This window comes from Macaca nemestrina, chromosome 1 (assembly GCF_043159975.1).
Source record: "Macaca nemestrina isolate mMacNem1 chromosome 1, mMacNem.hap1, whole genome shotgun sequence".
Classification (NCBI taxonomy): domain Eukaryota; kingdom Metazoa; phylum Chordata; class Mammalia; order Primates; family Cercopithecidae; genus Macaca; species Macaca nemestrina.
The window spans coordinates 30,276,310-30,303,207 of record NC_092125.1 but is presented as its reverse complement, the minus strand read 5'-3'; the positions used below and the strand labels follow the sequence as shown (position 1 = coordinate 30,303,207).

At 42.8% G+C, this 26,898-nt stretch overlaps 2 protein-coding genes across 7 annotated transcripts in view; one reads left to right on the top strand and one right to left on the bottom strand.

Moving 5' to 3' along the window:
* The window catches only part of LOC105484421 (phosphatidylinositol glycan anchor biosynthesis class C), a 144,061-nt gene that overhangs the window by 79,683 nt on the left and 37,480 nt on the right, over positions 1-26,898 (top strand). For 4 of the 5 annotated variants that reach the window (XR_011607785.1, XR_011607792.1, XR_011607784.1 and 1 more), the window contains exon 11: positions 13,719-14,425. Coding sequence is in view for 1 of the 5 variants with exons in the window: in XM_011745972.2 (XP_011744274.1) it covers positions 15,788-16,681 (894 nt within the window). In the remaining 4 variants the exon portion in view is untranslated. Of the gene's footprint in view, positions 1-13,718; positions 14,426-15,572; positions 16,953-26,898 lie in introns of those variants that run through there. The other variant, XM_011745972.2, reaches the window with a different exon arrangement.
* Positions 1-26,898, bottom strand: part of C1H1orf105 (chromosome 1 C1orf105 homolog) — a 50,389-nt gene that overhangs the window by 10,408 nt on the left and 13,083 nt on the right. Inside the window, exons 1-4 of one of the 2 annotated variants that reach the window (XM_011745970.2) lie at positions 14,124-14,246; positions 13,248-13,333; positions 9,892-9,982; positions 1,941-2,015 (exon numbers count right to left, since the gene is read on the bottom strand). In XM_011745970.2, coding sequence (XP_011744272.2) covers positions 1,941-2,015; positions 9,892-9,982; positions 13,248-13,333; positions 14,124-14,144 — 273 coding nt within the window. In that variant the 5' untranslated portion in view covers positions 14,145-14,246. Of the gene's footprint in view, positions 1-1,940; positions 2,016-9,891; positions 9,983-13,247; positions 13,334-14,123; positions 14,247-26,898 lie in introns of those variants that run through there. The other variant, XM_011745971.2, reaches the window with a different exon arrangement.

Here is a 26,898-nt window from a genome sequence, read left to right as displayed (position 1 = left end):
TATTAACATAAATTGAGGTTCATATATTGATCTTGTATCCTCAACACTGCTGTATCCATTTATTAACTCTAATAGTTTTCTATGCATTCCTTAGGACTTTCTCTATATAAGATCATATCATCTGCAAATAGACTAGTTGTACTTCTTTCTTTCTAATGTGGATGGCTTTTATTTCTTTTTCTTATATTTCTGGATAGCGTGTATAGTAAAATGTTGAGTAGAAGTGTCAGGAACAGACTGACAACAACAGAACAGATTGTTGCCTTGTTTCTAATCTTAGGGGAAAGTATCCAGTCTTTTACCATTAAGCAGGGTGTCAGCTGTTGGTTTTCCAAGCTGCTCTTTATTAGGTTGTGGAAGTTCCCTTCTATTCCTAGGAGTCTTTTTATATATTCCCCAGTATTTCTATTCAACTCACTGCTGAGAAAGAAGGGGTGTCACAGTGACTGCAGCAGATCTGCAGTCCTTCCCCTTGGGAGGACTTTGAGGTGCTACTGCATAGAGTGAGGCAAGGGTATTTCATGTTTATTTTCTAACTTTCTGTAGTTTCTCACTAGGTTCTGACAGCAGTAGAGAAGAGTCCCTGGGCACTTTTGTGTTTGAAGCCCTTCCTTTTAGAAGCTGCAATAAATGGTAAAATTACAGCATGCTCCACTTCTATCATTCCTGGACAATGGCAAAGGTCAGAGAAGAGGTCTTGAGAAAGAGGACTGCTGCTGACGTCTCAAGTGTGCCAGCTGGCCAAGGCCAGCTTAGGCCTGGTGTTAGTGCATTCTAAATGTGGACACAAGGGATTCCAGGAATAAGACCAGGAGAAATCCCAATTCTAGTTTCCCAGACTCCAGCCAATGCTAATATTTAACACACACAATGACCCTAATTATGTAGAAAATGAACATAGATGGCAACATCCAGGTGCAGCTTTGCCAGCAGCTTCAGTTAAATTTCTAAATCCCACATAAAAATTTCACAAAACTGCCACTCTCTTTCATATCCGACTGACCTGAAGACTTGCCATGAACTCAGTGAAGGAGCTTCTCTTATACCTTCCATTTTTCTTCCATTCCTTTAAAGCACATTTAGCCTACACATTTAGCCCCACCTTTCTCCCGAAGTCAAAGGAGAATTATAGGATATCAGAGTTGAAGAAACCCTTCTTCAGCTCTTACGTCAAACCTAATCATGTTGCTAAATTAACCCTTAACCAAAGCCTCTTCCTTACCCTGACGCTAACAACCATCCCAATGCTAACTCTAATTCTTAATTTAACCCAAGTCCTAACTCCAGCCTAGTCTAGCATCCTTCCTGAATCAGGCCTCTGATTCAGCAACTGTGATAGGTGGCAGGAGTTCGTTTTTGTTCCCTCCACATCTCCCTTGCTCTCCTTCTTTCTTTTCCTAATACTCCTTCCCGACTACCATTCTCCACTACATATTACAAGTATCCAAGGCAGCTGGCACCACCCCCGACTACCTAGAAAGTACTGTAGACTCTCTCCCCAGTCTTTCTCTTGAGGTGCAAACTAAATTAACAGTAAACCCAAAGATGAAGCTGTTTGTCTTCTGATTGTTATGGTGGAGAAATGAGTGTGTGCATATGTGTTGCGTGAGGGCTACATTAAGGAGGGAGAAGGAGCTTCATAATCCCCTAAGCCTCTGAGAGTTTGTAAGTTACTTAGGAGCCCAAGGCGAAGTGGCTCATTGCATCTCTACTCTGGCCCACCTATCTTGGTTACCCTTTGGCTTGTTGAAATGGAGAAGGTTTACCATGTTCTGTCAGTCGATGCTGCTTCCAGGACCAACCATTCCTCCTTGGCAGCCTTTACCTAGGCCCTCCTTGCAATGGGTCCCATCACTCTCTCTCTCCACAGGGCTTGGTGGGGAAGGGCAGTGCTGCACCCTGAGATGCCTGTGCCCATTTCTGTCTTCCCCCTTGCCTACCATTTTCATTTCTCGACATGTGGAGCACAGCTGTTGGTTTCTGAGCAGCATGGAGTCACGCTGGTTCCTCCTGGTCTGAGGGGAAAGAGAGACAGAGAAAGGTGAGGAAATGGTGGGGCACATAGGGCAGCAAAGACGTAGGAAAGCAGTGGAGGGGTGAGAGAGGTAACAGTTTTTCTTTCCATAAAACAGAGATGGGCACTCTGGTCTCAGCCCCATCCAGGGTGGGTGTTGAATCTGGAGTGTGCTGCAGTTGGTAGGTTCTGAGAGTTTAGGCAGGAGGGAGTGAGACCCAGGCTAGGTGGCGGTCTTGAGGCTGCTGCATACAGTGGTATAGATAAAAAGACAGCTGGCAGAGATGGCTGGGGCCTGAAATTCAGTGGGGTCTCTACTTTCCAGCCTGAGCACCTGTGTCTGAGGGGCTGCATTCTCCTATAGGTGGGCTATATTTTCCATTTCATACAAAGGCTCTACCATATAGACTGAGGATCTCTGATGGCCTAAGAAAGAATGAAGAGAAGACTTCTCTTCCTCAAATCTTTTTTCACGGGCCTTTCCTAAGCATCACCCTCCTTTCTCATGCCTTAACCCTGGGCCAGCATCAGCTCTCATACATCCATGGTCCAGCACCATTTGGCCCTTCTGTACCTCCTAAGCACAATGATTGAAGCCACAAGCAGAACGCAAGCTTCTGTGTGGGTTCTGAGTCCCTTCAATCCTCTGGGAAAGAGAGGCTGTATCAGCAGGTGAAGAAACAACCAGTAGAGGAAGGGGAGGGGCACTGTGTCTGCTCATTGTAACCACTGGTTTTTGTTCTGACTTCATTTCTGCAAAAGGGTTAAAGAGAGGACTTTGGAGCATTTATACCTGGTTCAGGAGGTTTTCATTTGCATCTCTGATAAAGGTTTGCTTAGGAAGCATATAGGAACTTGAGGCTAAAATTATGTTTGGGGACTCTCTCTTAATCTTCCTCATTCACATTTACATGAGATATGGTCACAGAAAGTGTAGAATATGGGGAAGAGGAAAACCACAGTGAGAAGACTATTGACTGAAGTCTTCTCTTTCCTTTGATCCACTTGCTGGCCCATCACTACATGGTATGTCTTGACCCATTCCTGTTGCCCTGGGAGGCATGGGGAATAGAAAGAGGAAGAATAGAAAGTGAGGAGTTTCTGAGGTGTGCTCCTAGGATGACCTCTGCCAGATTGTTCTGCAAGTAGCTTCATCCTGTGAGAGACATACAGCACTTAGGTGAGGCATCATTGGGGGTTTGAGGGCTAAAAACTATTAACAAAGTTGGATTCTTTTGATAAATATTTAAAATACACTTCATTTTTATAGGGCGTTCTAAAAAGAATCAACTCAGTATCACAATGTTGTGGGTTGGTATGTCAAAGTATGTGTGTGAATAACTAGATTCATTCATTCAACAACAAACATCTATTGTGAGGCTACCAAGTAAAGGGTGCTGTGATGGGGGTCATACCGATGAATAAGGCAAAGTTTCTGGAAGGAAGTCTGTAAGGAAGACAAAAGAAGAATACAAATTTATTCATTTACCCATTCATTAGGTACTGGAGACATTTAAATAAATAAGACATAGTTTGTGACCTCAAGCTGCTCACCATCCAAGAAGTATGATGGTGTTGAAGGTGCTACAACAGGAATGTATCAATGCCTCAATGAAGCTGAAAAGGGTCATTGAGCTTAACTGGGGGTGGGGCAGAGAGGGAAGGGTGTGAGAAGGGTGAAAAAAACAGGCAATGCTTGGGTAGGTATTTATGGAGTGAACAAGGATGGTGAGGGTGTTACAAACCCAGGAAACACTATGCAACAACCTGGAAGAATAACCTAGCCAATCAGCTTCAGGTAAGTGAATGTAGGTTGGACTGGACAGGTTGTCTGGTTGGAGGATGAATGGAGTGAGAAGAGAGACTAGAGAGGAAGTGTCTGTGTGTACTGACTCCTCTGCTTTGGGCTGATTCAATTTTCTACCATGTCTTCCTGATACCCCTGGGGGTGGTATCCCCTGAAGCTCCAGCTCCTCCCTCCATCCCTCACATCTCTGAGGTATGAGAATGAGGTACATTTCTGAAACTGCAATTAAGGTAGGACATACTAGATATCACACAAGAGGCAGTAATACCTCTGTGCCTTCAGAAAACAGAGAGACCACTTCTGATTGGAGAAATCAGGGAAGACTTCCTAGAAGTGGATTTGCACTCAGTCTGAAGGGATGAGGAAGACCCGGACAGAGGGAGGCAGATATGAGAGAATCCTTGGGCAGGCTTGTTTTTAGTAGAGTTATAAGTTCTTCACTGAAATTATTTACTTCACCTTTTTCTAGACTTCTCGTTTCTGCTAAGACTACTACTAGACCATACAGGAATTGCAATCTCAGAGCTCATTGCAAATCAAGCAACAGATATTATTTGCAAGATCTCCAAAGTACATTTCAAGATCTTGCTAGGTTAAAGACAACTGTAAATGTGACTACAGAGTCCCATAACATAATGACTGTCATCTCTTAGAATCTGAGGCATGAAATGCTTATATATTGTCCCACCTGGCCTTGAGAACTACTCATTTAAGACATAGTGTAGGTGTTACATCTTCAGAAAACCTTTCTCCTGGAGCTGCTACCATTTCTCACCCTCCTAACTTCAGTTGGGTGCCTGCCTCTTTGATTGCATCATAAACTCAGTCTAGCTTTCTTTGTATTTGCACTATTCTTCTTGTTTTTAAATGTGTTTGTTTCCTCCACTGGGTTGAGAGTTATTATATTTAAGAGCAAGAATCATGTTTTACACATCTTTGTACTCCTAGAACCTATGATAGAACCTGGCACATAGCAAGTATTCAACAAACATTGGGCGAATGAATGAATCATTGTAAGCAATTTAAATTATGAGATCTAAATATAGATACAATCAACACACACACACATATATATATAAAACAAAAAGTGCATATGTAAATGGATATCACTATTATAACACTGTCTTTGGGGAAATGTTACAGAACATTAGTGTTGTAGTGCAACAAATTCATTCTATGTAATACATTGGGGAAGAACACTGGCTAGATGCCCAAAGAGCTCTGTTCCAGTCTTGGCTCATAAACAACTTGGGTGACTTTTGTCAATCATATAAACTCTCCAGGTCTCCCTTCCCCTACTGATAATCGTCTTTGTGGCCAAAAAGACAGAGGCAGATGCTCTAATCCTGTCCCTTTACACTTTACATGTAAAGATAAAAAGCAATCTTTGATCTGTGCCGTACTCTACCTCAGACTCGCTATCAGCTGAAGCCTGGCTTCCAAGAAGGGATGCTCCATTTCTATCTGGAGAAGGCATGAGGGCATTGAAGGGTCACGGAAGGCAGCTGTGACAGGCTACTTTAAAGGTGATGCGAACATTTAAGACTCCATGTCCTGCAGGCCTCATTTCCTCCATTCTGTCTTGCTTTCTTTCCCAGCCCTGAAACCCAGGTCTTTGGTCTTTTTCTTCTGTTGCATTCCCTTCTCACTCTTGGTTTCCTTATGACCAGCTCAGCAGCAATAACAGGAATGGAGAGGGAATTGTCCAGGTTCACAGCACAAGGCCCTGGTTTTATCAGGTCTAGAGCCAGAGGCACTGGAATGTTAATGGGGCCCTCATTTCCCAAGCAGCTGTCCTCTGGATAGCAGATGGCAGTTGTGACAGGAGAGTGACAGCAACCTATGTGTAGCCTGGCCAAGGTATGATGCAGATTTCAGCCAGTCCCCAGAAGCCAAAACACATTTGACAATTGGAAACATCCTCATATCTGAGGACAATGTCTGCTGCGGTGTCTAAGGGCTGGCTCATGGCCCAAGGCTGTGGTCTTCTTGAACCCTTGGTAAAGAAACAGAGAAACATATTTCTCTCCATCTCCCTCTCCCTCTACTCTCCTTTCTCTCTTTCACTCTCTTTCTCTCTCTCTCTTACACAGCTGTTCACATAAAAACCAAAAAAGCTTGTGATTAAAACAGGCTTCACAAGCACCCTGTGAAGACTACTGACACATTTGCCTCTGTCCTTTCCTTCAACACCTCTATTTCTTTTCTCCTTCCCACTTTTAACTTAACTGAGAGAGACCTCATAGAACACCTGGTTCAAATCTTTCAATTTACCCAGTGAGAAAGCTGTGGCCCAGAAAGGTTAAGAGATTTGTTCAATACTACATCTATTGAACTTCAGTTGGCTAGAAAGTTTTTGGATAAAAAGGATTATCTTTCCTCAGGAGAATAGTAAACTCTTAGAATCCATATAAAGGCCAACTGTATAGAATCCATATAAAGGTGGTTCACGCCTGTAATCCCAGCACTTTCGGAGGCAGAGGAAGGCGGATCACAGGATCAGGAGTTCGAGACCAGCCTGATCAACATGGTGAAACCCCGTCTCTACTAAAAATACAAAAATTAGCCAGGCGTGGTGGCATGCGCCTATAATTCCAGCTACTCAGGAGGCTGAGGCAGGAGAATCACTTGAACCTGGGAGGTGGAGGTTGCAGTGCCATAGAACTCTAGCCTGGGTGACAGAGCAAGACTCCATCTCAAAAAAAAAGAATCCACTAAAGGCAGAATTATTTCTACCATGTAGAATCCCAAAAGTAGTGCTCAGAGAACTAATTTCAATATTCAAAAAACTTTATGATATTACACATGTTCCTTCTATCTGAAAATGTCAGCCATTTTAAAGAATAAAGCTGAATATACCTTCAAAAATGCTCTTAATGTTCACTAGGAAAAAACCCCGAAATGTATACAAAATAATAGACAGCCATGTCCCTACATTCAGACTTATTAAATTTGATTTTTATTACCATCACTATTTTAGGTCAATAGCATTTAATATTCTCTTTAAAAATTGTATTTGTAGTTATTTGCACTAGATCAACATAAGCAATATAAATATGAAAATGACTTAGGAGTAAATGAGCTAGTTTCCTTGGTAGTTATGAGCTTTGAAAATTTAGTCAATGTGAGAGAAATAATAAAAAGAGAGTTCTTAGTGGTGAGAAAATAGAAAGTCAACATCCTATACATCATCCCCAGCTATGCCTCTGCTACTGCACGATCTTTTTAGCCAGGGCTTTTTGCCACAGGTCTGCTAAAAGCAGAATAATAATGTTCTTATCTTCACTCTGACTCATTAGACTGGAACAACAAATCCAGATCAAAGTGAGTAGAGAGAGACTGGGGGCAGGAATTGAGAGGGTGGAATGGCATTTTATAATCTATTAGTAACTGAGGAGTTCTAGCTAATTTACACCCAGTACCAGCAAGTGGGCAAAGGGGTTTGAGAGTCTCCAGCTGCAGTTTTCCAGGTCACCCCCACACACCTGCTGTTCCTTTGCCTTGGATCCCTGAGTCAGTCACCTCTTGACCCAGTTACCCAACTATCATGATGCACCTTTCTGTTTCTCGGCATCTTGAGGAGTCATGAGTGGATGCCTGGAAATGGCAGGTGAAAGCAATGACTAACGAAGAAGCTTCTCCACAGTAGATGTTTAAATGAGGAAATGTTTAGGCTTCATTTGTCTTCACTAAAAATCTTTCTTCTTTGATAGACCTGCCTCTCCTTTTGTTTTGTGTTTTTTGTCCCTCATCTCTGTGGGTGTGTTTCTCTCTTGCTTTCTGCTCCCTCTCCCTGTTACTGTGTCTCTGAGCCTGTTTCCCCTTTGTCTATTCACTAGGAAATACTGCTCCAGGCACACGTGCACCTGCCTCAGCCACGGGGCTGCTTCTGGGCAGGGGAGGAGTAAGCGGGTGTTTAAAGTTCTGCTCTTTGACCTGTGATGGTGAAGAGGAAGGCAGCTAGGTGGCAGGACCTTTGCACCTCTGCACAGGGTCCAGGGCCTCCAGTTGGCCTCTGGATTGCCAGCAGCTTCTTGGCAGGTCCCTGATTTAGAGGGTGAAGGAAGAGATCGTGTCCATAGTACATTCTACTCCTTTGAAACACAACAGTTTCTTTCCAGAAGGAGCAGCTGCCGGCTGAATTCATGTTTACCTCATGGCACATACGTGCAGGCCTTCATACATGCAGTAGACTCTGGGAGCCAGATTCAAATTTGAGGACGTCTGTGTGACATGAAAGAATATGACTGGAGGTACCTGCCCGGTGCCCCAACAGAGCAAGGACCCCGGGTTCCTTACTTGTGTTTCAATCTGCAGGGGTGACTCTTTCTCACGTGCAAATCAGTGGAGGGTCAGCCTGCAACAGGATGAGTGAGGGTGAGGTTGAGGGGCCTGTGTTCTCACTCGATAAGAGCAACCTATCTGGGACTTCTCACGGGTCAGCCAGGAAACTGACCTCCCAGGCACCCTTTGGGCTATGCAGCTGGAAGCTGTTGCTCTTAACTGTCATCTAGTGGCTAACCATGAATATTGCAACCACAAAAACCGCTATACCCTGCTGGAGAACGGCCTCTCACTCCCACTGGTGGTTAGGATTGGCTTTCCTTCCCCATTCTCCACCCCAGCCAGGCTGGGACTTGGTGTCCTAGCGCCTAGGTTGCCACAGTACAGAGACACAGAACAAACCTGAGATGAGGAGGCGTTCAGTGGCAGGTGAGACCTGTCTAAATAGGAAGCTCACAGCGACTTGATGACTGAAAGGCTTCTTGCTGGTTCTGCAGCAATTGCTAAGCCTGTCCTGCCTCCCTGCTCATCCCCCACCTCCACCCAGTGCATGTCATGGTGGTCATGTTACCTACTTGCCTGCTCAAGGTGTTAGGGGGACTAAGAGATGACTCTTAAGCAAAGCTTGGACCCTGACACTCCGGTGTTGAAAACCTTCAATGTGTCCTCTCTGCTTTTGTCTGTTGGGCCCTGTATGCATTAGCTGGGCCCAGCTGTGTCCTTGTTTCCCTTTCATGTATGCTCATAATTCCTTGATATTCTTCAGGCATTTCCTCCTGCACACTCAGTCTCCACCTCTTTGCTGATAATCTTCTCCTCTTTCCAGTTCTTCCTCCACCCCTGGCTCTTCCCTCCACTTGAAAACAGTATCTTCTAGATCCAATGCAGATGCCACTTCCTCTTGAATCATTCCCTCACTCCCACTCTGCTTGCCCAACCTGGGGGTAACCTTTGTTCCCACCTTCTCTCACAAGTGCTGTGCCGCATCTCTGAGACGCCTTCTCAGTTGTGTCCCCGTCCTGTCTGCTCACTCATCTGCATAGCTGTGGCTGACTTACTCATCTCTGATGTATTAAAGCAAATACAAAGTCCTCTGTAAACATTTATTGACTGACACCAGGGCTCCTAATAATTGTGGCTCACATTCACTGAGCTCCTGCTCTGGGTGGGGCACCGTATCAAGTGCCTTAGGCCGCTGCTTCAGGCACTGCCTATGACAGCCCTGTGAGGAATGTGCAATTTTTCAGGTGAAAAAAACTGCTTATCTCACCATATATTTTCTTTCTTTCTCCACTTCAGGAAGGTGCTGACTACCCGAGCCCTGTAGCCTCTGTGCTTGCTCCACAGTGACACTGAGGGTCACTTGGCAGCCGGTCACGGTGGAGGGGAAATGAGGAGTTTTTAATGTAAAATTCCACAGGTGTCAGGAGTTGCAGGTGGGAGACATAAGCATTCCTTTGGGGGAGGCATTAGAGATTCCTGATTGGTTCCAGTCACAAGCTGATAGGCATTGCCTGGAAGTCTTGGGGCAGATTCCTCCATACGCATTTTAGTTTCCTGTTCTGTTGATTCTAACCTTATGCCTGTATTCTTAGTTCTAGTGAACTGGGGCCCTTAGGCACTTGAGACATAGTGAGGGGGGTGGGGCCATTCACTTCATTTAACAAATATTTATTGAACACTGATGGTGCACCAAGCGCCGGGCTGTGCTAAGGAGATGAGACATGTATTCATATTCTATGTCATTCTAGAACTGCTGTTGTTTTCGATAAAAATTTTTGAATACCTTAGATAAAACATCTGGAACTTGAAACAAAATTGGCAAATTCATATTCCTCTTGGACGAAGTCAGAAAAGTCGCAGAGGAAGGAGGATATCTAAGTAATTAAAACAAGACAAAGTTAGAACCACAGTCCCCCATTTGAAGAGCCAGGCCCTTGGTTGTTTCTGAGAGAATACAAGGGACACCACAGGGAGCTGCCTTCCACTCCAGTTCTGGAGGACTCAGGCCATTGAGGAGCTCCCAAAAGATGGATTTGCCCTCCTATGTCACTTTGGCTTTTCTGTCCCTTTTGTTTTGCACTAACCAATTTTGGATTGTCAGTGTACAAACAAGGCAGGATAAAGATTGTTCACAACAGTAGACGTGTAATGAGCAAAATGAATCCCAGGTTTTCTCTTTCAAAGGGTCTGCACTCAAGTTTTCGATGTCTCACCTGTGCCTGTCCCCTTTCATACCTGGGTTGACTTCTTGGAGTTTGTGTCCTTGCACCCTGAAACAATCCACCTGTTTCCTCCCACAGAACGTCTTCTCCCTCCACCCATTCTTTTCCTTTGCAATATTTTTTCTTTCTAGTTATCAGTTGAAGCAGTGATGTTGCAAGAACACCAGTTCTTTTTACAGGGTGACTTGCCTGTGCTCTGTCTCACTTGGTACTGTGGTTCATTTCATTACAGTGTACCGGGCCAAGACCTGCAGGGGCCTGATAATCATAAACTGTGTGTGTGGCACCATTCATGCCCCTGGCATCCAAGAAGTAGAAACTCAGAATGCTGGCAGTTTTGCCGGGAACACATCTCCTCTTTAATGAGGAAAGATTTCATTGTCCATTGTTCATTTAAAACAAAGGCATGTGGAAGGGGTTTGATGTTCATGAGGCATTTCTTGTTTCATTTCTCCCCACACTTCCCTGGACCCTGTGAGACCAGAGATGGTGGGTCTGACATCAGTGCCCTCAGGGTCTTTGTCTTTGATATGGGAATAGACTGTCTTGGACTTGTCACCCAAATGCTGATGAGGAGAGACCAGGAGGCCAGCTTAGAACTCCTTCAGCACACTATAATCTTATACAAACAGGACCTTAGTGTGACTTGAAGGGCTTTGGAGACTGACGATGAGGGTGGCTTCGAAATTGTCAGGCCAACCTGAGAGAGTCCTTGAAGGAAGTGGGTCAGTACAGGCACTTCTTATTACAGCCCAGCCGCACCTCCTCCAACCACGCAGGTGTGTTTCCATTGCGCACAGCTGGAATTACTCTGAGCATATTTGGCTAAATGTTCCTTTATCTTTTTCAGACTGTTCTGCATTAGAACTCTTTGCTCAAGGGTATGTAACGCTTAAGGCACATTGAGAACTTTCTCCCAAAGTCTCAGTAAGGGGCTTTGCCAAAAATAAACAGCTTGGAACCCAGAGCTTTGTCCCACATGAGGAGCTTTTAATCCTTAAGATCTGTTGATACTTAAACCATCCTTTCAAAAGACTTTACATTCCTGTCTTGTCCTCCTGAGAGTTCAGGGCACCTCAGAGGTGCTGTTCGGTCACTTTTGTTGTAAGGTAGGTGTATTACATTTTTCTAAACAAGAATTGAGATTGCTACCCCAATCCTCCCAGAATAGCGATGAGTAGAGCTTCACTGCCTGCCTAAGGTAATTTCTTCTTGTGCCTAGCCTAGGTTTGGCTGGCTGGAGGAAAAACTACCCACTCCCTTTCCAGTTGGCTGTCAACAGACTGTCTGCTCTGACCCTCCAGGACCTGGCTGTGAAATTGAACAGGGGCTGCGGAAGGCCAGTTGTATTCTGGGCCTACCCTTCTCCCTGATCTTCACCCTCTGCCAAAGGCTTATATACTTAGAGACCAAGGGAGCTGGGGGCAAGAGAGCCATGCACAAGGATGCTTTGCTCTTGGCTGCTGGGGCAGGTCTAATGGACATGGGGGTAGTATGGGATGGTGGGATATTACCCTATTAGATCAAACACTAGCAATTTCACATAAAACATCCAGATTTCTAGTACTATTAGAAGACCCAGTGGATCTGGCCTCTGGACTCACATGCCTGCAGGTAACACTGCTGGGGTGCGGGTGGGCTGAAGTGGGGAGGTGATTTCCATTCACTGCAGTCCTGTTTGGCCAGCTGTACTCATTATGCCCCTCATCTCACTGTCATGGGCCTGTGAGTTTGTGTCCCACCCTCAATTAAAATATGCTAGACTATCCTTACTCATGCTGATCCATGTAGCATTAACAACTCTTAATAAGCCCTCTATCACTTAGTGCTTTTGTTTCTTAAACAGGCCTTTGAGTTTATTGAACCTCTGATAATCTGCTTTAGACATATTCAAAATTATGTAAAAGCAACACAACTGAATAATGAGCACTTGAAAGCACTTGTGAATTTTGTTCTGAAAATACATAAAACTGTACCTATTTACTGAGAATGTGATTTTTTTTTTAAAGTAGAGTAGACAAAGTAAGGGTACGTGTTACTAAAGTGGGGATGTGGAGGTAGTGATGGGAATTCGCTCACGAAGTCATTTATCCATGGGCAGGAGGGTACATGGTAGTTATCAACAGGAGGAGAAACCCTTTTCGGGGAGTCTGGCTTTTCTAACAAGCTGTTTCACATGCCAAGGAGTGGATCCTTTTTTGTCTGTCATGTACCTTTGGAATGGCCTCTATGCCTGCCTTTTCTTTGCCCTCCTTCTGATTTCTTTCATTTACCCCAACACTGCTTCACACCTACCCTTCTGTCCATGTCCCCTTTCCAGAGTGGGGTTTATCACTACACTTAGGAACCATTTCATCAAAAATGGAGAAGGAACATGGTAACCCAATAATTTCAAGAGACAGCTGAAATGCTCCCTAGACATGTAATTCCTGCAATTTTGAAAAATAGATGTATGTGTCACATAGTAGTCTGTCTGGAAGGAATAGGACTAACAAGATTGTAGGAGGGTACCTCAAAGTTACATATAGAGTTACTATTCTATAAAGATGGGAACTTACTGTTCTAGACTTTTGATGGTAAAAATGTGAAAATTTCAGACTACAGCAGTGGAGAAAAGGTGGGGTGAGAAAGAGGATGGAAGTGTTTTAAGTGACAGTGTCTAGCGACAAAATTATCTTATACTGTTGAGTGGTAGAGGGAAATACTTTGAGATCTCATCTCCTCTAGCCAGATCTATACTCAGTGATCATTTTTGTCTGAGAAACCTGGAATATTTCTATTTTTAAAGCACTTGACTTGAGTTTCTCAATGGATCAAATGCGCCCTCTGATAATTGTATAATTATCATCCCTTAAGAAGAAATCATCTTCTGTGAGATGTTTCGTAAATCTTTTGCCCTCAGTGGCTGAGAGGTTACCTTCTGGGGAGGCTGAGCACTAGTGGCTTGTTTACGAGGCTGGCCTCACTAAGCCAAGGAATCTTGTCAAATTTTGCAACAGAAGCCTAGAGGGAAATAGAGAACATTTTACAGAATGTATCACACTTAAACATTGCTATCATTACGATGGCCAAAGTCAGCTAATAGCAGCCATATAGTGAACACTTTACAAAACATTTTTATATTTTATATTTGACTCTTTGACCATCCTATACAGTAGCCAAGTGCAAATAATGTCATCTCCATTTTACTAATGAAGAAATCCAAGGTCAGGTAGTGTGATTTGCCTTGAGTCACTGAGCTAGTAAATGGGTCATGTTTTCTGACTTTTGTATCCACTGTATCCCGTGTTTTACTACATCCCTTTGTTTATTATTTCCTTCGTTTATACATCCTTTAATATTTCTATGAACTCAGTTTAATTAGCAATCTTCTCCTTTCCTCTTTTAGGAGTTAAAGAGGAAAGAACCAAGCTTTGAATCTATGGACAACTGGATATTGATCTCTGTTCATCTACTTCCCAGGTGCCTGTCCTTGGACAAATTCAACTTATCTGAGCCTTAGATTTGTCCTCTTTGAGGGAGAAGATGATATAATCAGTGTAAAGGTCAATGTACCAAAAAAGAGAGTTTCATGAGAGCAGCAATTTTTGTCTGTTTCATTCACGGCTGTATCATGAGCACCCCCAAGGAGGGCTTGTTACCTGCAGGCATTCAGTCAGTATCTGTGGAATGAACGCATGGATGCATGGGAAGTCCCAGCTGAGGGCCTGACTTAATAAAAGGAGCGCAACAAAAGCTGCCATTATCTCTCACCCACTGGCCCAGCCTCTTTCCTTGTCCTCTCCTGCCTTACCCAGCCCTTCAGATGGCACATCCCATCTTTCAATAGGGGATTGCTGGAGATTTGCCTTCCTAGGCTCAGAGCATTCGGGTTTGGGCCAGTCTCCAGGAGAGGAGCCCGGAGGTCCTCTGAGCAGCCAGGAGGGGGCAGCAGCCACGTCGCGATGGTTCCGGCTGGGGAAGGGTGCTCTCGCTGAGGAGATTGCGGCAGACCCGGAAGTGCTCCGCCACAGTCGCAGCCCCTGCGCCCCGGAGCGGGAAAAAGGCTGGGTGCCGCCGTCCCCCAGCTGCGCATCCCTAGGAACTCTCGGGCAGGTGGGTTCCGTGTAACTGTCAGTGTTTCCGGGGCTCCTTCTCCTCTGCTGTCTCTCGCAGGCTCAAGGCTGAGTGAGGGGTGGCGGCTGGAGTGGGAGGCCCGGAGAGTGAAGGCGCACCCCTGGGGTCACCCTACCCTACCCTACCCTACCCTGTCCCCTCCCAGCCCCACTCTGCGGGCGGGCGCTGCCCTTTTGGGCGTCGCGAACCCTCCAGCCTCGGCGGCGGCCTTAAGATTCCCGGGCTGGGATCCCTGCTGCAGAGAGCGGGGTAACGGTGTCTGGCCTGCCAAGCAACACTTGTCGTGGTCTTCATGGAAGAAATAAAGTCGGGCAATATGAAATTTTTTTTCCTCAAATTTGCCGGATGCCTGTGGTGTTTCTGACTCTTAGTTTTCTCATTGTGAAAAAGGGATGATTACCTTTCTGGATCCTCACAAGAGTTTCCTTGTTTTGAGTAGACTGATAGCTCTTTAAAGGATGCTAAGCTCAGCTAATGGAAGAAGAGTCTAGTTTCTTTGAGTCTTTGATTTTGGCTAAACAAACTGTAGAGCTCATACCTTTCTGTATGGTGCAGCTTACTATTGTCTTTGGATTGGTAATTTAAAAAATATAACATGCCTTTGAGAACCAATAAAAGCTATGGATATTATCCGTATAAATTCACACAAATCCGGATATAAACATGCAATGTGATACACCAAAGGGGTATGTGAACCACTGAGTTAAGAACTGGTTTAGAGGGAGATACAATGTCAGACACAGGCTTTGGGATAAGACTTTGGTTTGAATCCTGGCTCTGCTCTGTTACTTTAGGGCAAAGTTACTTAAGCATCTTGAATCTCAGCTTTTTTACCAAAGCAGGACTAATACTAACTTGCAAGGTTGTGAGGATTAAGTGAAAGAAGATACATAAGGCATTTAGCACATAGTAGGCACTCAATAAATGATAGCTAACAGATGTCTATTATTATTCAAGGAATTATAATTTTCAAGTCTGAAATGCAGTTTTAATGTCCCAAATTAATAAGGTGACTACCACATACATTTTGCTCAGACTTTTAGTAAACTGAGTTGATTTGACTTTAACTCAGTACTACTCTTGACCTTTCACAACTTTCGTAGGTTCACAGTCTCTCTTTTTCTAGGAACTTGGCTGTGTTGTCCTGCCTCAGAGACAAATTCATCTGTTGTAGGCCTAGCCTGGGTTGCTGCCTTTGAAAACAAGGAAAGGTTGATAGAACATCAGCCACAGCATGGAATTTCCAGGGAGGTCTCATTTCAAAACTTCATAAAGAACAAGAACCACCTGGACTTCTGTGAGGGCGATGATTAAACTGGCCTGAGTTTGAATGAAAGGATAATGTGTGCCCAACCTGTAACTAGCACCAAGGAGGTCAAGTGGCAGAAGGTCTTGTATGAGCGACAGCCCTTTCCTGATAACTATGTGGACCGGCGATTCCTGGAAGAGCTCCGGAAAAACATCCATGCTCGGAAATACCAATATTGGGCTGTGGTATTTGAGTCCAGTGTAGTGATCCAGCAGCTGTGCAGTGTTTGTGTTTTTGTGGTTATCTGGTGGTATATGGATGAGGGTCTTCTGGCCCCCCATTGGCTTTTTGGGACTGGCCTGGCTTCTTCTCTGATTGGGTATGTTTTGTTTGATCTCATTGATGGAGGTGAAGGGCGGAAGAAGAGTGGGCAGACCCGATGGGCTGACCTGAAGAGTGCCCTAGTCTTCATTACTTTCACTTATGGGTTTTCACCAGTGCTGAAAACCCTTACAGAGTCTGTCAGCACTGACACCATCTATGCCATGTCAGTCTTCATGCTGTTAGGCCACCTCATCTTTTTTGACTATGGTGCCAATGCTGCCATTGTGTCCAGCACGCTATCCTTGAACATGGCCATCTTTGCTTCTGTATGCTTGGCTTCACGTCTTCCCCGGTCCCTGCATGCCTTCATCATGGTGACGTTTGCCATTCAGATTTTTGCCCTATGGCCCATGTTACAGAAGAAACTAAAGGCATGTACTCCCCGGAGCTATGTGGGGGTCACACTGCTCTTTGCATTTTCAGCCTTAGGAGGCCTACTGTCCATCAGTGCTGTGGGAGCCATACTCTTTGCCCTTCTGCTGATGTCTATCTCATGTCTCTGTCCATTCTACCTCATTCGCTTGCAGCTTTTTAAAGAAAACATTCATGGGCCTTGGGATGAAGCTGAAATCAAGGAAGACTTGTCCAGGTTCCTCAGTTAAATTAGGACATCCATTACGTTATTAAGGCAAGCTGATAGACTAGCCTCCTAACTAGTATAGAACTTAAAGACAGAGTTCCATTCTGGAAGCAGCATGTCATTGTGGTAAGAGAACAGAGATCAAAACAAAAAAGATGAACCAAAGGCTTGGGTGGTGCGGGTTCTTATCCTTTCCGTTATTTTGTGGATGAAAATACTTTCTGGGACCCTCTTGAATTACATGCTGTAACATATGAAGTGATGTGGTTTCTATTAAAAAAATAACACATTCATCAAGTTGTCTCATGATTCTTACATAAACAGTAGGCAGAGGGGCATGAAGAATGAAGAGTGTGTGTGCGTGTGTGTGTGTGTAAAGTCACTTCTCTCTACCCTTTTCAATGTGCTAATGCTGTTTTATTTATCTAGGGCTCAAATCCTAGAACACAAGGTGCTGTGTTCAGTTTTGTTGCCCAATATCACAGAATTGGTTACCTAACCTTGACTCAGTTTCTACCTTGTTGTTAGGGAAGCATATACACAACTAATTACAAAGCAGAGTGTGATGTGTCATAATAAGCAGAATGCTAGGGGGAATTCAGAAGCTGGAGATAAATTTCAGCTGGAATAATTAGGAAATACTTATGAGAGGCAGTGACATTTGAGCTTTGTCTTGGAGGATAGGGAGACTTAAGTAGGCAAAAGATGGTTTTAGGGCAATGTGTTGAAGGCCTTTAGAGGCCAGGTCAGTAACGGAAGCAAATGAAACTGGCATGCTTTGTGTGACTGATGGCAACTGTGAACAAATGGAGATGTCCAATGGAGACACCTGCTACAGTGCTCCAACTGATAGTTTCTATTCACAGTTGGTGCATAGACCCTTAGAATTCCAGATAGGATTCTAAAAGAAGTCCCAGTAACTGTATATCTGATTTTTAATATGAAATCTGACTTGTAAATTCTGTCTCAAGTTTAAATTAATCAGGCTAAAAACACGTTTGCAGCAACATAAGATTACTACTGTACCACATCTGTCCTTAGCATGGGCACGATGATGGGACAATATTTGATGGCACTTCAGGGTTATGGGGAGTTTTGGGAGGGGATATTGGGAAAAAGTCAGAATGGGAGGTTGAGTAGCAATTCGAGGGCTGTGAATTTGGGCTCTATACTGTAGGTAATGGGGAGCAATCCATTTTGTCTAAGGAGGAAATAAATCATCACATCTTAGGCCACAACTGTTCTATGTCTCAGTTTTCATCTGTAAAGTGGGAATAAAAGTATCTACCTCTAGAATTGTGGTAAATGGGATATATGCAAAGTGCTTTGAAGAATGCCTGACACGAAGCACTATGTATTAGCATCAGCACTATGTAATAGCTAGTACTAATGTATTAGGTGTTGTTTAAGTTGACATGTAAGAAAACCTAAAGAGAGCAGAGACAAGGTGCCAAATGCAGCAGGCACCTCCCAGGATAGCTGGTTATTCCTGTGGTAATTCATTTGCGGCAAGTTTCTGTACTGTCCTTTTATCACTAGGAATTAACTTCAAATCAGAAATTTTGTCAAGGGAGTGGTATTACTAAAAAATAATATTTTAATTTATTTGAACATAAATTTCTCAAGAATGTCTGGGACATGACTTTGAACTAGTGTCTTCAGCGCTTCTCATGTCACATTCTTTTTCAGAGTTTTATTTGGGCAGATGAATATTGTGTTTTGTGATAAAAATTGGTGGTTTTCCGCAAGGTCAATTGGACTGCTTTCTATATTCAAGGACACTAGCCAATGAGGAGAAAAGGGTTTCAGGGACTAACCTCTGGAGCCCAAAGCATCTGTCCACTGCCTGCTCCTGGTTTGGCCTCATGTCTCAATAGAGGCATGCCTCATAATTATTCTATAGTCCACATCAGGAACAGGGCTAGGTGTTGGTGGTTGAAGATAGTAAAGAGTTCTATGAAATTGTAGTTTTTGTTTATATGTATTAATACATGTGTATTATTTGAGTGCATTTGTGATTGTTAACTTTAGAGAACTCAAGTAGCAACCATGCATATTGGTGACCAGAAAGTTTCTCAAACTTTCAAGAATAGTTCCTTAGTGGGATGACAATATGGCTGCAGTAACATTTTCAGCTTTTCCCTGTCACACTGTATAGTATTTGGAGACACTGAGTCCCTTACCTTACACAATGTGGTGGTTGTAGAAATTCATTGTGAAGGTGGTGGGAGATGGAGAGTTGTGGGATAGATGCAAGGATGAAGGGTGAGGCAGTAGACTTAATTTGGACCTAAAAGTGGTGGCTGTGGGGAGAAGGTTCTTACACCTAGAATGAACAGTATGTGCCAGAGTGCACAGGACCTGATGCATCCTGGCAGTGGATAATAGCACAGGACAAATGGGCTGTAGTGAGGGACTGAAATCTGAGAGTGCTGAATACTTTGCATTATTGTATCCTGTAGTCGGTGGCAAGTTAAGGGGATTTTGAAAAGAGATGTTATAAAACTAGATAGATAAATCATATATAAGTGTGTATATACAGACATGTACACACACACAAAGTGTGTATATACAGACATGCACACACACAGTGTGTATATACAGACATGTATACACACACACAGTGTGTATATACAGACATGTACACACACACAAAGTGTGTATATACAGACGTACACACACACAAAGTGTGTATATACAGACGTACACACACACAAAGTGTATATACCATTCACATATATGTATACCAATATCTATCTATATACAGGCATACCTTGGAGATACTGAAGTTTGGTTCCAGACCACTACAATAAAGCTAATATTACAATAAAACAAGTCACATGAATTTTTTGGTTTTCCAGTGTGTATAAAATTTATGCTTACATTGTATTAAAGTCTATAAAATGTGCAATCTCATTATGTCTAAAAAATATGCATACCCTAATTTAAAAATGCTTTTTTGCTAAAAATGCTAACAATCATCTGAGCCTTCTGTGAATCAGAATCTTTTTGCTGGTGAGGGTCTTGCCTTGATATTGATGGCTGCTGACTTAAGGATGCTAGGTGCTGAAGGCTGGGGTGGCTGTGGCAATTTCTTAAGACAATAATGAAGTTTGCTGCTTCTTTCGACTCTTCCTTTCAAGAAAGATTTCTCTGTAGCACATGATGCTGTTTGATAGCATTTTACTCACAGTAGAACATTTTTCAAAATTGGGTCAACCCTCTCACACCCTGCCACTGCTATATAACAATTTCATGTAATATTCTAAAAACATTGTTATTTCTACAAAAACAATGTTCACAGCATCTTCATCAGAAGTAGATTTCATTTTGGGAAACAGTTTTCTTGCTACTTGTAGTAATCAGTTTCTCATCTCTTCAGTTCCATCATACGATTACAGCAACTCAGTCACATCTTTACATATCACTTCTAGTTCTCTTGCTGTTTCCACCACATCTGCAGTTACTTGCTCCGCTGAAGTCTTGAGCCTCTCAAAGTAATTCATGAGGGTTGGAATCAACATCTTCCAAACTCCTGTTAATGTTGGTATTTTGACTTCCTCTCACAAGTTACAAATGTTCTTAATGGCAATGCCTAGATCCATCAGAGGAATCACTATGGCAGCTATAGCCTTACAAAATGTATTTCTTAAATAATAAGACTTGAAAGTCAGAATTACTCTTTGATCCATGGGCTTCAGAATGGATGTTGTGTTAGCAGGCATGGAAACAAATTTTAAATGAACAGGAATATTTTGAAAGGAATCTTTTTTTTCTGAGCAGTAGGCTCGACACTGGGCTTAAAATACTCAGTATACCATGCTGTAAACAGACGTGCTGCTATCCATGCTTTGTTGTTTTACTTATAGAGCACGAGCAGAGTAGATTTAACATAATTTTCAAGGTCCCTGGGATTTTCAGAATGGTAAACGAGCATTGATATCAAGTCACCAACTGCATTAGCCCCTAACAGCAGAGTCAACCTGTCCTTTGGAGCCAGATATTGACTTCTCCTCTTTATGTATGAAAGTCCTAGATGACACCTTCTAATAGAAGGCTCTTTTATCTACATTGAATATCTGTTGTTGAGTGTAGCTACCTTTGTCAATTTTTTTTTTTTAGTAGAAATAAATTGTTTTTGTTTCATTTTATTATATTATTATACTTTAAGTTCTAGGGTACATGTGCAGAATGCGCAGGTTTGTTGCACAGGTATACATGTGCCATGTTGGTTTGCTGCAACCATCAACTCGTCATTTGCATTAAGTATTTATCCTAATGCTATCTCTCCTCCAGCCCCCACCCCCCGACAGGTCCCAGTGTGTGATGTTCCCTGCCCTGTGTCCAAGTGTTCTCATTGTTCAGTTCCCACCTATGAGTGAGAACATGCAGTGTTTGGTTTTCTGTCTTTGTGATAACTTCCTGAGAATGATAGTTTCCAACTTCATCCACGTCCCTGCAAAGGACATGAACTCATCCTTTTTTATGGCTGCATGGTATTCTGTGGTGTATATGTACCACATTTTCTTAATCCAGTCTATCATTGATGGTCATTCGGATTGGTTCCAAGTCTTTGCTATTGTGAATGGTGCTGCAATAAACATATGTGTGCATGTGTCTTTATAGTAGCATGATTTATAATCCTTTGGGTATATACCCAGTAATGGGATCGCTGGGTCAAGTGATATTTCTAGCTCTCAATCCTTGAGGAATTGCCACACCGTCTTCCACAATGGTTGAACTAATTTACACTCCCACCAACAGTGTAAAAGCGTTCTTATTTCTCCACATCCTCTCCAGCATGTTGTTTCCTGACTTTTTAATGATTGCCATTCTAACTGGTGTGAGATGGTATCTCATTGTGGTTTTGATTTGCACTTCTCTGATGATCAGTGATGATGAGCATTTTTTCATGTGCCTGTTGGCTGCACAAATGTCATCTTCTGAGAAGTGTCTGTTCGTATCCTTTGCCCACTTTTTGATGGGGTTGTTTGTTTTTTTTTCTTGTAAATTTGTTTACGTTCTTTGTAGATTCTAGATATTAGCCCTCTGTCAGATGGGTAGATTGCAAAAATGTTCTCCCATTCTGTAGGTTGCCTGTTCACTATGATGGTAGTTTCTTTTGCCATGCAGAAGCGCTTAAGTTTAATTAGATACCATTTGTCTATTTTGGCTTTTGTTGCCATTGCTTTTGGTGTTTTAGTCATGAAGTCCTTGCCCATGCCTGTGTCCTGAATGGTATTGCCTAGGTTTTCTTCTAGGGTTCTTATGGTTTTAGGTCTAATGTTTACGTTTTTAATCCATCTTGAATTAATTTTTGTATAAAGCATAAGGAAGGGATCCAGTTTCAGCTTTCTACATATGGCTAGCCAGTTTTCGCAGCACCATTTATTAAATAGGGAATCCTTTCCCCATTGCTTGTTTTGGTCTGGTTTGTCAAAGATCATATGGTTGTAGATGTGTGGTGTTATTTCTGAGGCCTCTGTTCTGTTCCATTGGTCTATATCTCTGTTTTGGTACCAGTACCATGCTGTTTTGGTTACTGTAGCCTTGTAGTATAGTTTGAAGTCAGGTAACGTGATGCCTCCAGCTTTGTTCTTTTGGCTTAGGATTGTCTTGGCAATGCGGGCTCTTTATTGGTTCCATATGAACTTTAAAGTGTTTTTTTCCAATTCTGTGAAGAAAGTCATTTGTAGCTTGATGGGGATGGCATTGAATCTATAAATTACCTTGGGCAGTATGGCCATTTTCATGATACTGATTCTTCCTATCCATGAACATGGAATGTTCTTACATTTGTTTGTGTCCTATTTTGTTGAGCAGTGGTTTGTAGTTCTCCTTGAAGAGGTCTTTCACATCCCTTGTAAGTTGGATTCCTAGGTGTTTTATTCTCTCTGTAGCAATTGTGAATGGGAGTTCACTCATGATTTGGCTCTCTGTTTGTCTGTTATTGGTGGATAGGAAGGCTTGTGATTTTTGCACACTGATTTTGTATCCTGAGACTTTGCTGAAGTTGCTTATCAGCTTAAGGAGATTTTGGGCTGAGACAATGGGATTTTCTAAATATACAATCATGCCATCTGCAAACAGGGACAATTTTACTTCCCCTTTTCCTTTTCCCAATTGAATACCCTTTATTTTTTTGTCCTGTCTGATTGCCCTGGCCAGAACTTCCAACACTATGTTGAATAGGAGTGGTGAGAGAGGGCATCCTTGTCTTGTGCCAGTTTTCAATGGGAATGCTTCCGGTTTCTTCCCATTCAGTATGATATTGGTTGTGGGTTTATCATAATTAGCTCTTATTATTTTGAGATACGTTCCATCAACACTTAGTTAATTGAGAGGTTTTAGCATGAAGGGCTGTTGAATTTTGTCAAAGACGTTTTCTGCATTTATTGAGCTAACGATGTGGTTTTTGTCATTGGTTCTGTTTATGTGATGGATTACGTTTATTGATTTGTGTATGTTGAACCAGCCTTGCATCTGGGGAATGAAGCCGACTTGATCATGGTGGATAAGCTTTTTTATGTGCAGCTGGATTTGGTTTGCCAGTATTTTATTGAGGATTTTTGCATCGATGTTCATCAGGGATATTGGCCTAAAATTCTCTTTTTTGTGTGTGTCTCTGCCAGGCTTTGGTATCAGGATGATGCTGGCCTCACAAAATGAGTTAGGGAGGATTCCCTCTGTTTTTATTGATTGGAATACTTTCAGAAGCAATGGAACCAGCTCCTCTTTGTACCTCTGTAGAATTCGGCTATGAATCTGTCTGTTCCTGGACTTTTTTTGGTTGGTAAGCTATTAATTATTGCCTCAATTTCAGAGCCTGTTATTGGTCTATTCAGAGATTCAGCTTCTTCCTGGTTTAGTCTTGGGATGGTGTATGTGTCCAGGAATTTATCCATTTCTTCTGGATTTTCTAGTTTATTTGCATAGAGGTATAGAGGTGTTTATAGTATTCTCTGATGGTAGTTTCTATTTCTGTGGGATTGATGGTGATATCCCCTGTATTATTTTTTATTGTGTCTATTTGATTCTTCTCGCTTTTCTTCTTTATTAGTCTTGCCAGTGGTCTATCAATTTTGTTGATCTTTTCAAAAAACTAGCTCCTGGATTCATTGATTTTTTGAAGGGGTTTTTCTGTGTCTCTATCTCCTTCAATTCTGCTCTGATCTTAGTTATTTCCTGCCTTCTGCTAGCTTTTGAATTTGTTTGCTCTTGCTTCTCTAGTTCTTTTAATTGTGATGTTAGGGTGTTGATTTTAGATCTTTCCTGCTTTACTTGTGGGCATTTAGTGCTATAAATTTCTCTCCACACACTGCTTTAAATGTGTCCCAGAGATTCTAGTACGTTGTGTCTTTGTTCTCATTGGTTTCAAAGAACATCTTTACGTCTGCCTTCATTTTGTTATTTACCCAGTAGTCATTCAGGAGCAGGTTGTTCAGTTTCCATGTAGTTGTGTGGCTTTAAGTGAGTTTCTTAATCCTGAGTTCTAATTTGATTGCACTGTGGTCTAAGAGACAGTTTGTTGTGATTTCTGTTTTTTACATTTGCTGAGGAGTGCTTTATTTCCAACTATGTGGTCAATTTTAGAATAAGTGCGATGTGGTGCTGAGAAGAATGTATACTCTGTTGATTTGAGGTGGAGAGTTCTGTAGATGTCTATTAGGTCTGCTTGGTGCAGAGCTGAGTTCAATCCTGGATATCCTTGTTAATTTTTTGTCTCATTGATCTGTCCATTATTGACAGTGGGTTGTTAAAGTCTCCCATTATTACTGTGTGGGAGTCTAAGTCTCTTTGTAGGTCTGTAGGGACTTGCTTTATGAATTTGGGTGCTCCTGAATAGAGTGCATATTATTTAGGATAGTTAGCTCTTCTTGTTGAATTGATGCCTTTACCATTATGTAATGGCCTTCTTTGTCTCTTTTGATCTTTGTTGATTTAAAGTCTGTTTTATCAGAGACTAGGATTGCAACTCCAGCTTTTTTATTTTCTTTCCATTTGCTTGGTAGATCTTCCTCCATCCTTTTCTTCTGAGCCTATGTGTGTCTCTGCACTTGAGATGGGTCTCCTGAATACAGCACATTGATGAGTTTTGACTCTTTATCCAATTTGCCAGCCTGTGTCTTTTAGTTGCAGCATTTAGACCATTTACGTTTAAGGTTAATATTGTTATGTGTGAATTTGATGCTGTCATTGTGATGTTAGCTGGATATTTTGCCCGTTAGTTGATGCAGTTTCTTCCTAGCATCGATGGTCTTTACAATTTGGCATGTTTTTGCAGTGACTGGTACCGGTTGTTCCTTTCCATGTTTAGTGCATCCTTCAGCAGCTCTTGTAACACTGGTGGTGATTAAATCTGTCAGCATTTGCTTGTCTGTAAAGGATTTTATTTCTCCTTCACTTATGAATCTTAGTTTGGCTGGATATGAAATTCTGAGTTGAAAATTCTTTTCTTTAAGAATGTTGAATATTGACCCCCACTCTCTTCTGGCTTGTAGGGTTTCTACTGAGAGATCTGCTGTTAGTCTGATGCACTTCCCTTTGTGGGTAACCCAACCTTTCTGTCTGGCTGCCCTTAACATTTTTTCCTTCATTTCAACATTGGTGAATCTGACAATTATGTGTCTTGGGGTTGCTCTTCTCAAAGAGTATCTTTGTGGTGTTCTCTGTATTTCCTGAATTTGAATGTTGGCCTGCCTTGCTAGGTTGGGGAAGTTCTCCTGGATAATATCCTGAAGAGTGTTTTCCAACTTGGTTCCATTCTCCCCATCACTTTCAGTTATACCAGTCAAACACAGATTTGGTCTTTTCACATAGCCCCATATTTCTTGGAGGCTTTGTTCATTTCTTTTTACTCTTTTTTCTCTAAACTTGTCTTCTTGCTTTATTTCATTAATTTGATGTTCAGTCACTGATACCCTTTCTTCCACTTGATCGAATTGGCTATTGAAGCTTGTGCATGCATCACGTAGTTCTTGTGCCATGGTTTTCAGCTCCAGCAGGTCATTTAAGGTCTTCTCTACACTGTTTATTCTAGTTAGCCACTCCTGTAACCTCTTTTCAAGGTTTTTAGCTTCTTTGCGATTGGTTAGAACATGCTTCTTTAGCTTGGAGAAGTTTGTTATTACCGACCTTCTGAAGCCTACTTCTGTCAACTCATCAGAGTCATTCTCTTCATCTTTGTTCCATTGCTGGCAAGGAGCTGCAATCCTTTGGAGGAGTAGAGGTGCTCTGGTTTTTAGAATTTTCAGCTTATCTGCTCTGGTTCCTCCCCATCTTTGTGGTTTTATTTACCTTTGGTGTTTGATGTTGGTGAACTACAGATGGGGTTTTGGTGTAGATGTCCTTTAGTTGATGTTGATGCTATTCCTTTTTGTTTGTTAGTTTTCCTTCTAACAGTTAGGTCCCTCAGCTGCAGGTCTATTAGAGTTTGCTGGAGGTCCACTCCAGACCCGGTTTGCTTGGGTATCACCAGTGGAGGCTGCAGAACAGCAAATACTGCAGAACAGCAAATACTGCAGAACAGTAAATATTGCTGCCTGATCCTTCCTCTGAAATCTTTTTCCCAGAGATGCACCCACCTGTATGAGGTGTCTCCCAGTTAGGCTACACAGGGGTCAGGGACCCACTTGAGGAGGCAGTCTGTCCATTCTCAGAGCTCAAATGCTGTGCTGGAAGAACCACTACTCTCTTCAGAGCTGTCAGACAGGAACGATTAAGCTTGCAGAAGTTGTCTGCTGGCTTTTGTTCAGCTATGTCCTGCCCACAGAGGTGGAGTCTACAGAGGCAGTAGGCCTTGCTGCACTGCAGTGTCCTCCACCCTGTTTGAGCTTTCCGGTTGCTTTGTTTACCTACTCAAGCCTCAGCAATGGCGGACGCCCCTCCCCAAGCCAGGCTGCTGCCTCACAGTTCAATCTCAGACTGCTGCGCTAGCAGTGAGCAAGGCTCCTTGGGCGTGGGACCCGCCAAGCCAGGCACGGGAAAGAATCTCCTTGTCTGCCAGTTACTAAGACCTTGGGAAAAGCACAGTACTTGGGGCAGGAGTGTCCTGTTTTTCCAGGTATAGTCTGTCATGATTTCCCTTGGCTAGGAAAGGGAAATTCCCAAACTTCTTGTGCTTCCCGGGTGAGGCGATGCCCTGCCCTGCTTCGACTCGCCCTGCATGGGCTGTACCCACTGTACAACCAGGCCCAGTGAGATGAACCAGATACCTCAGTTGGAAATGCAGAAATCACC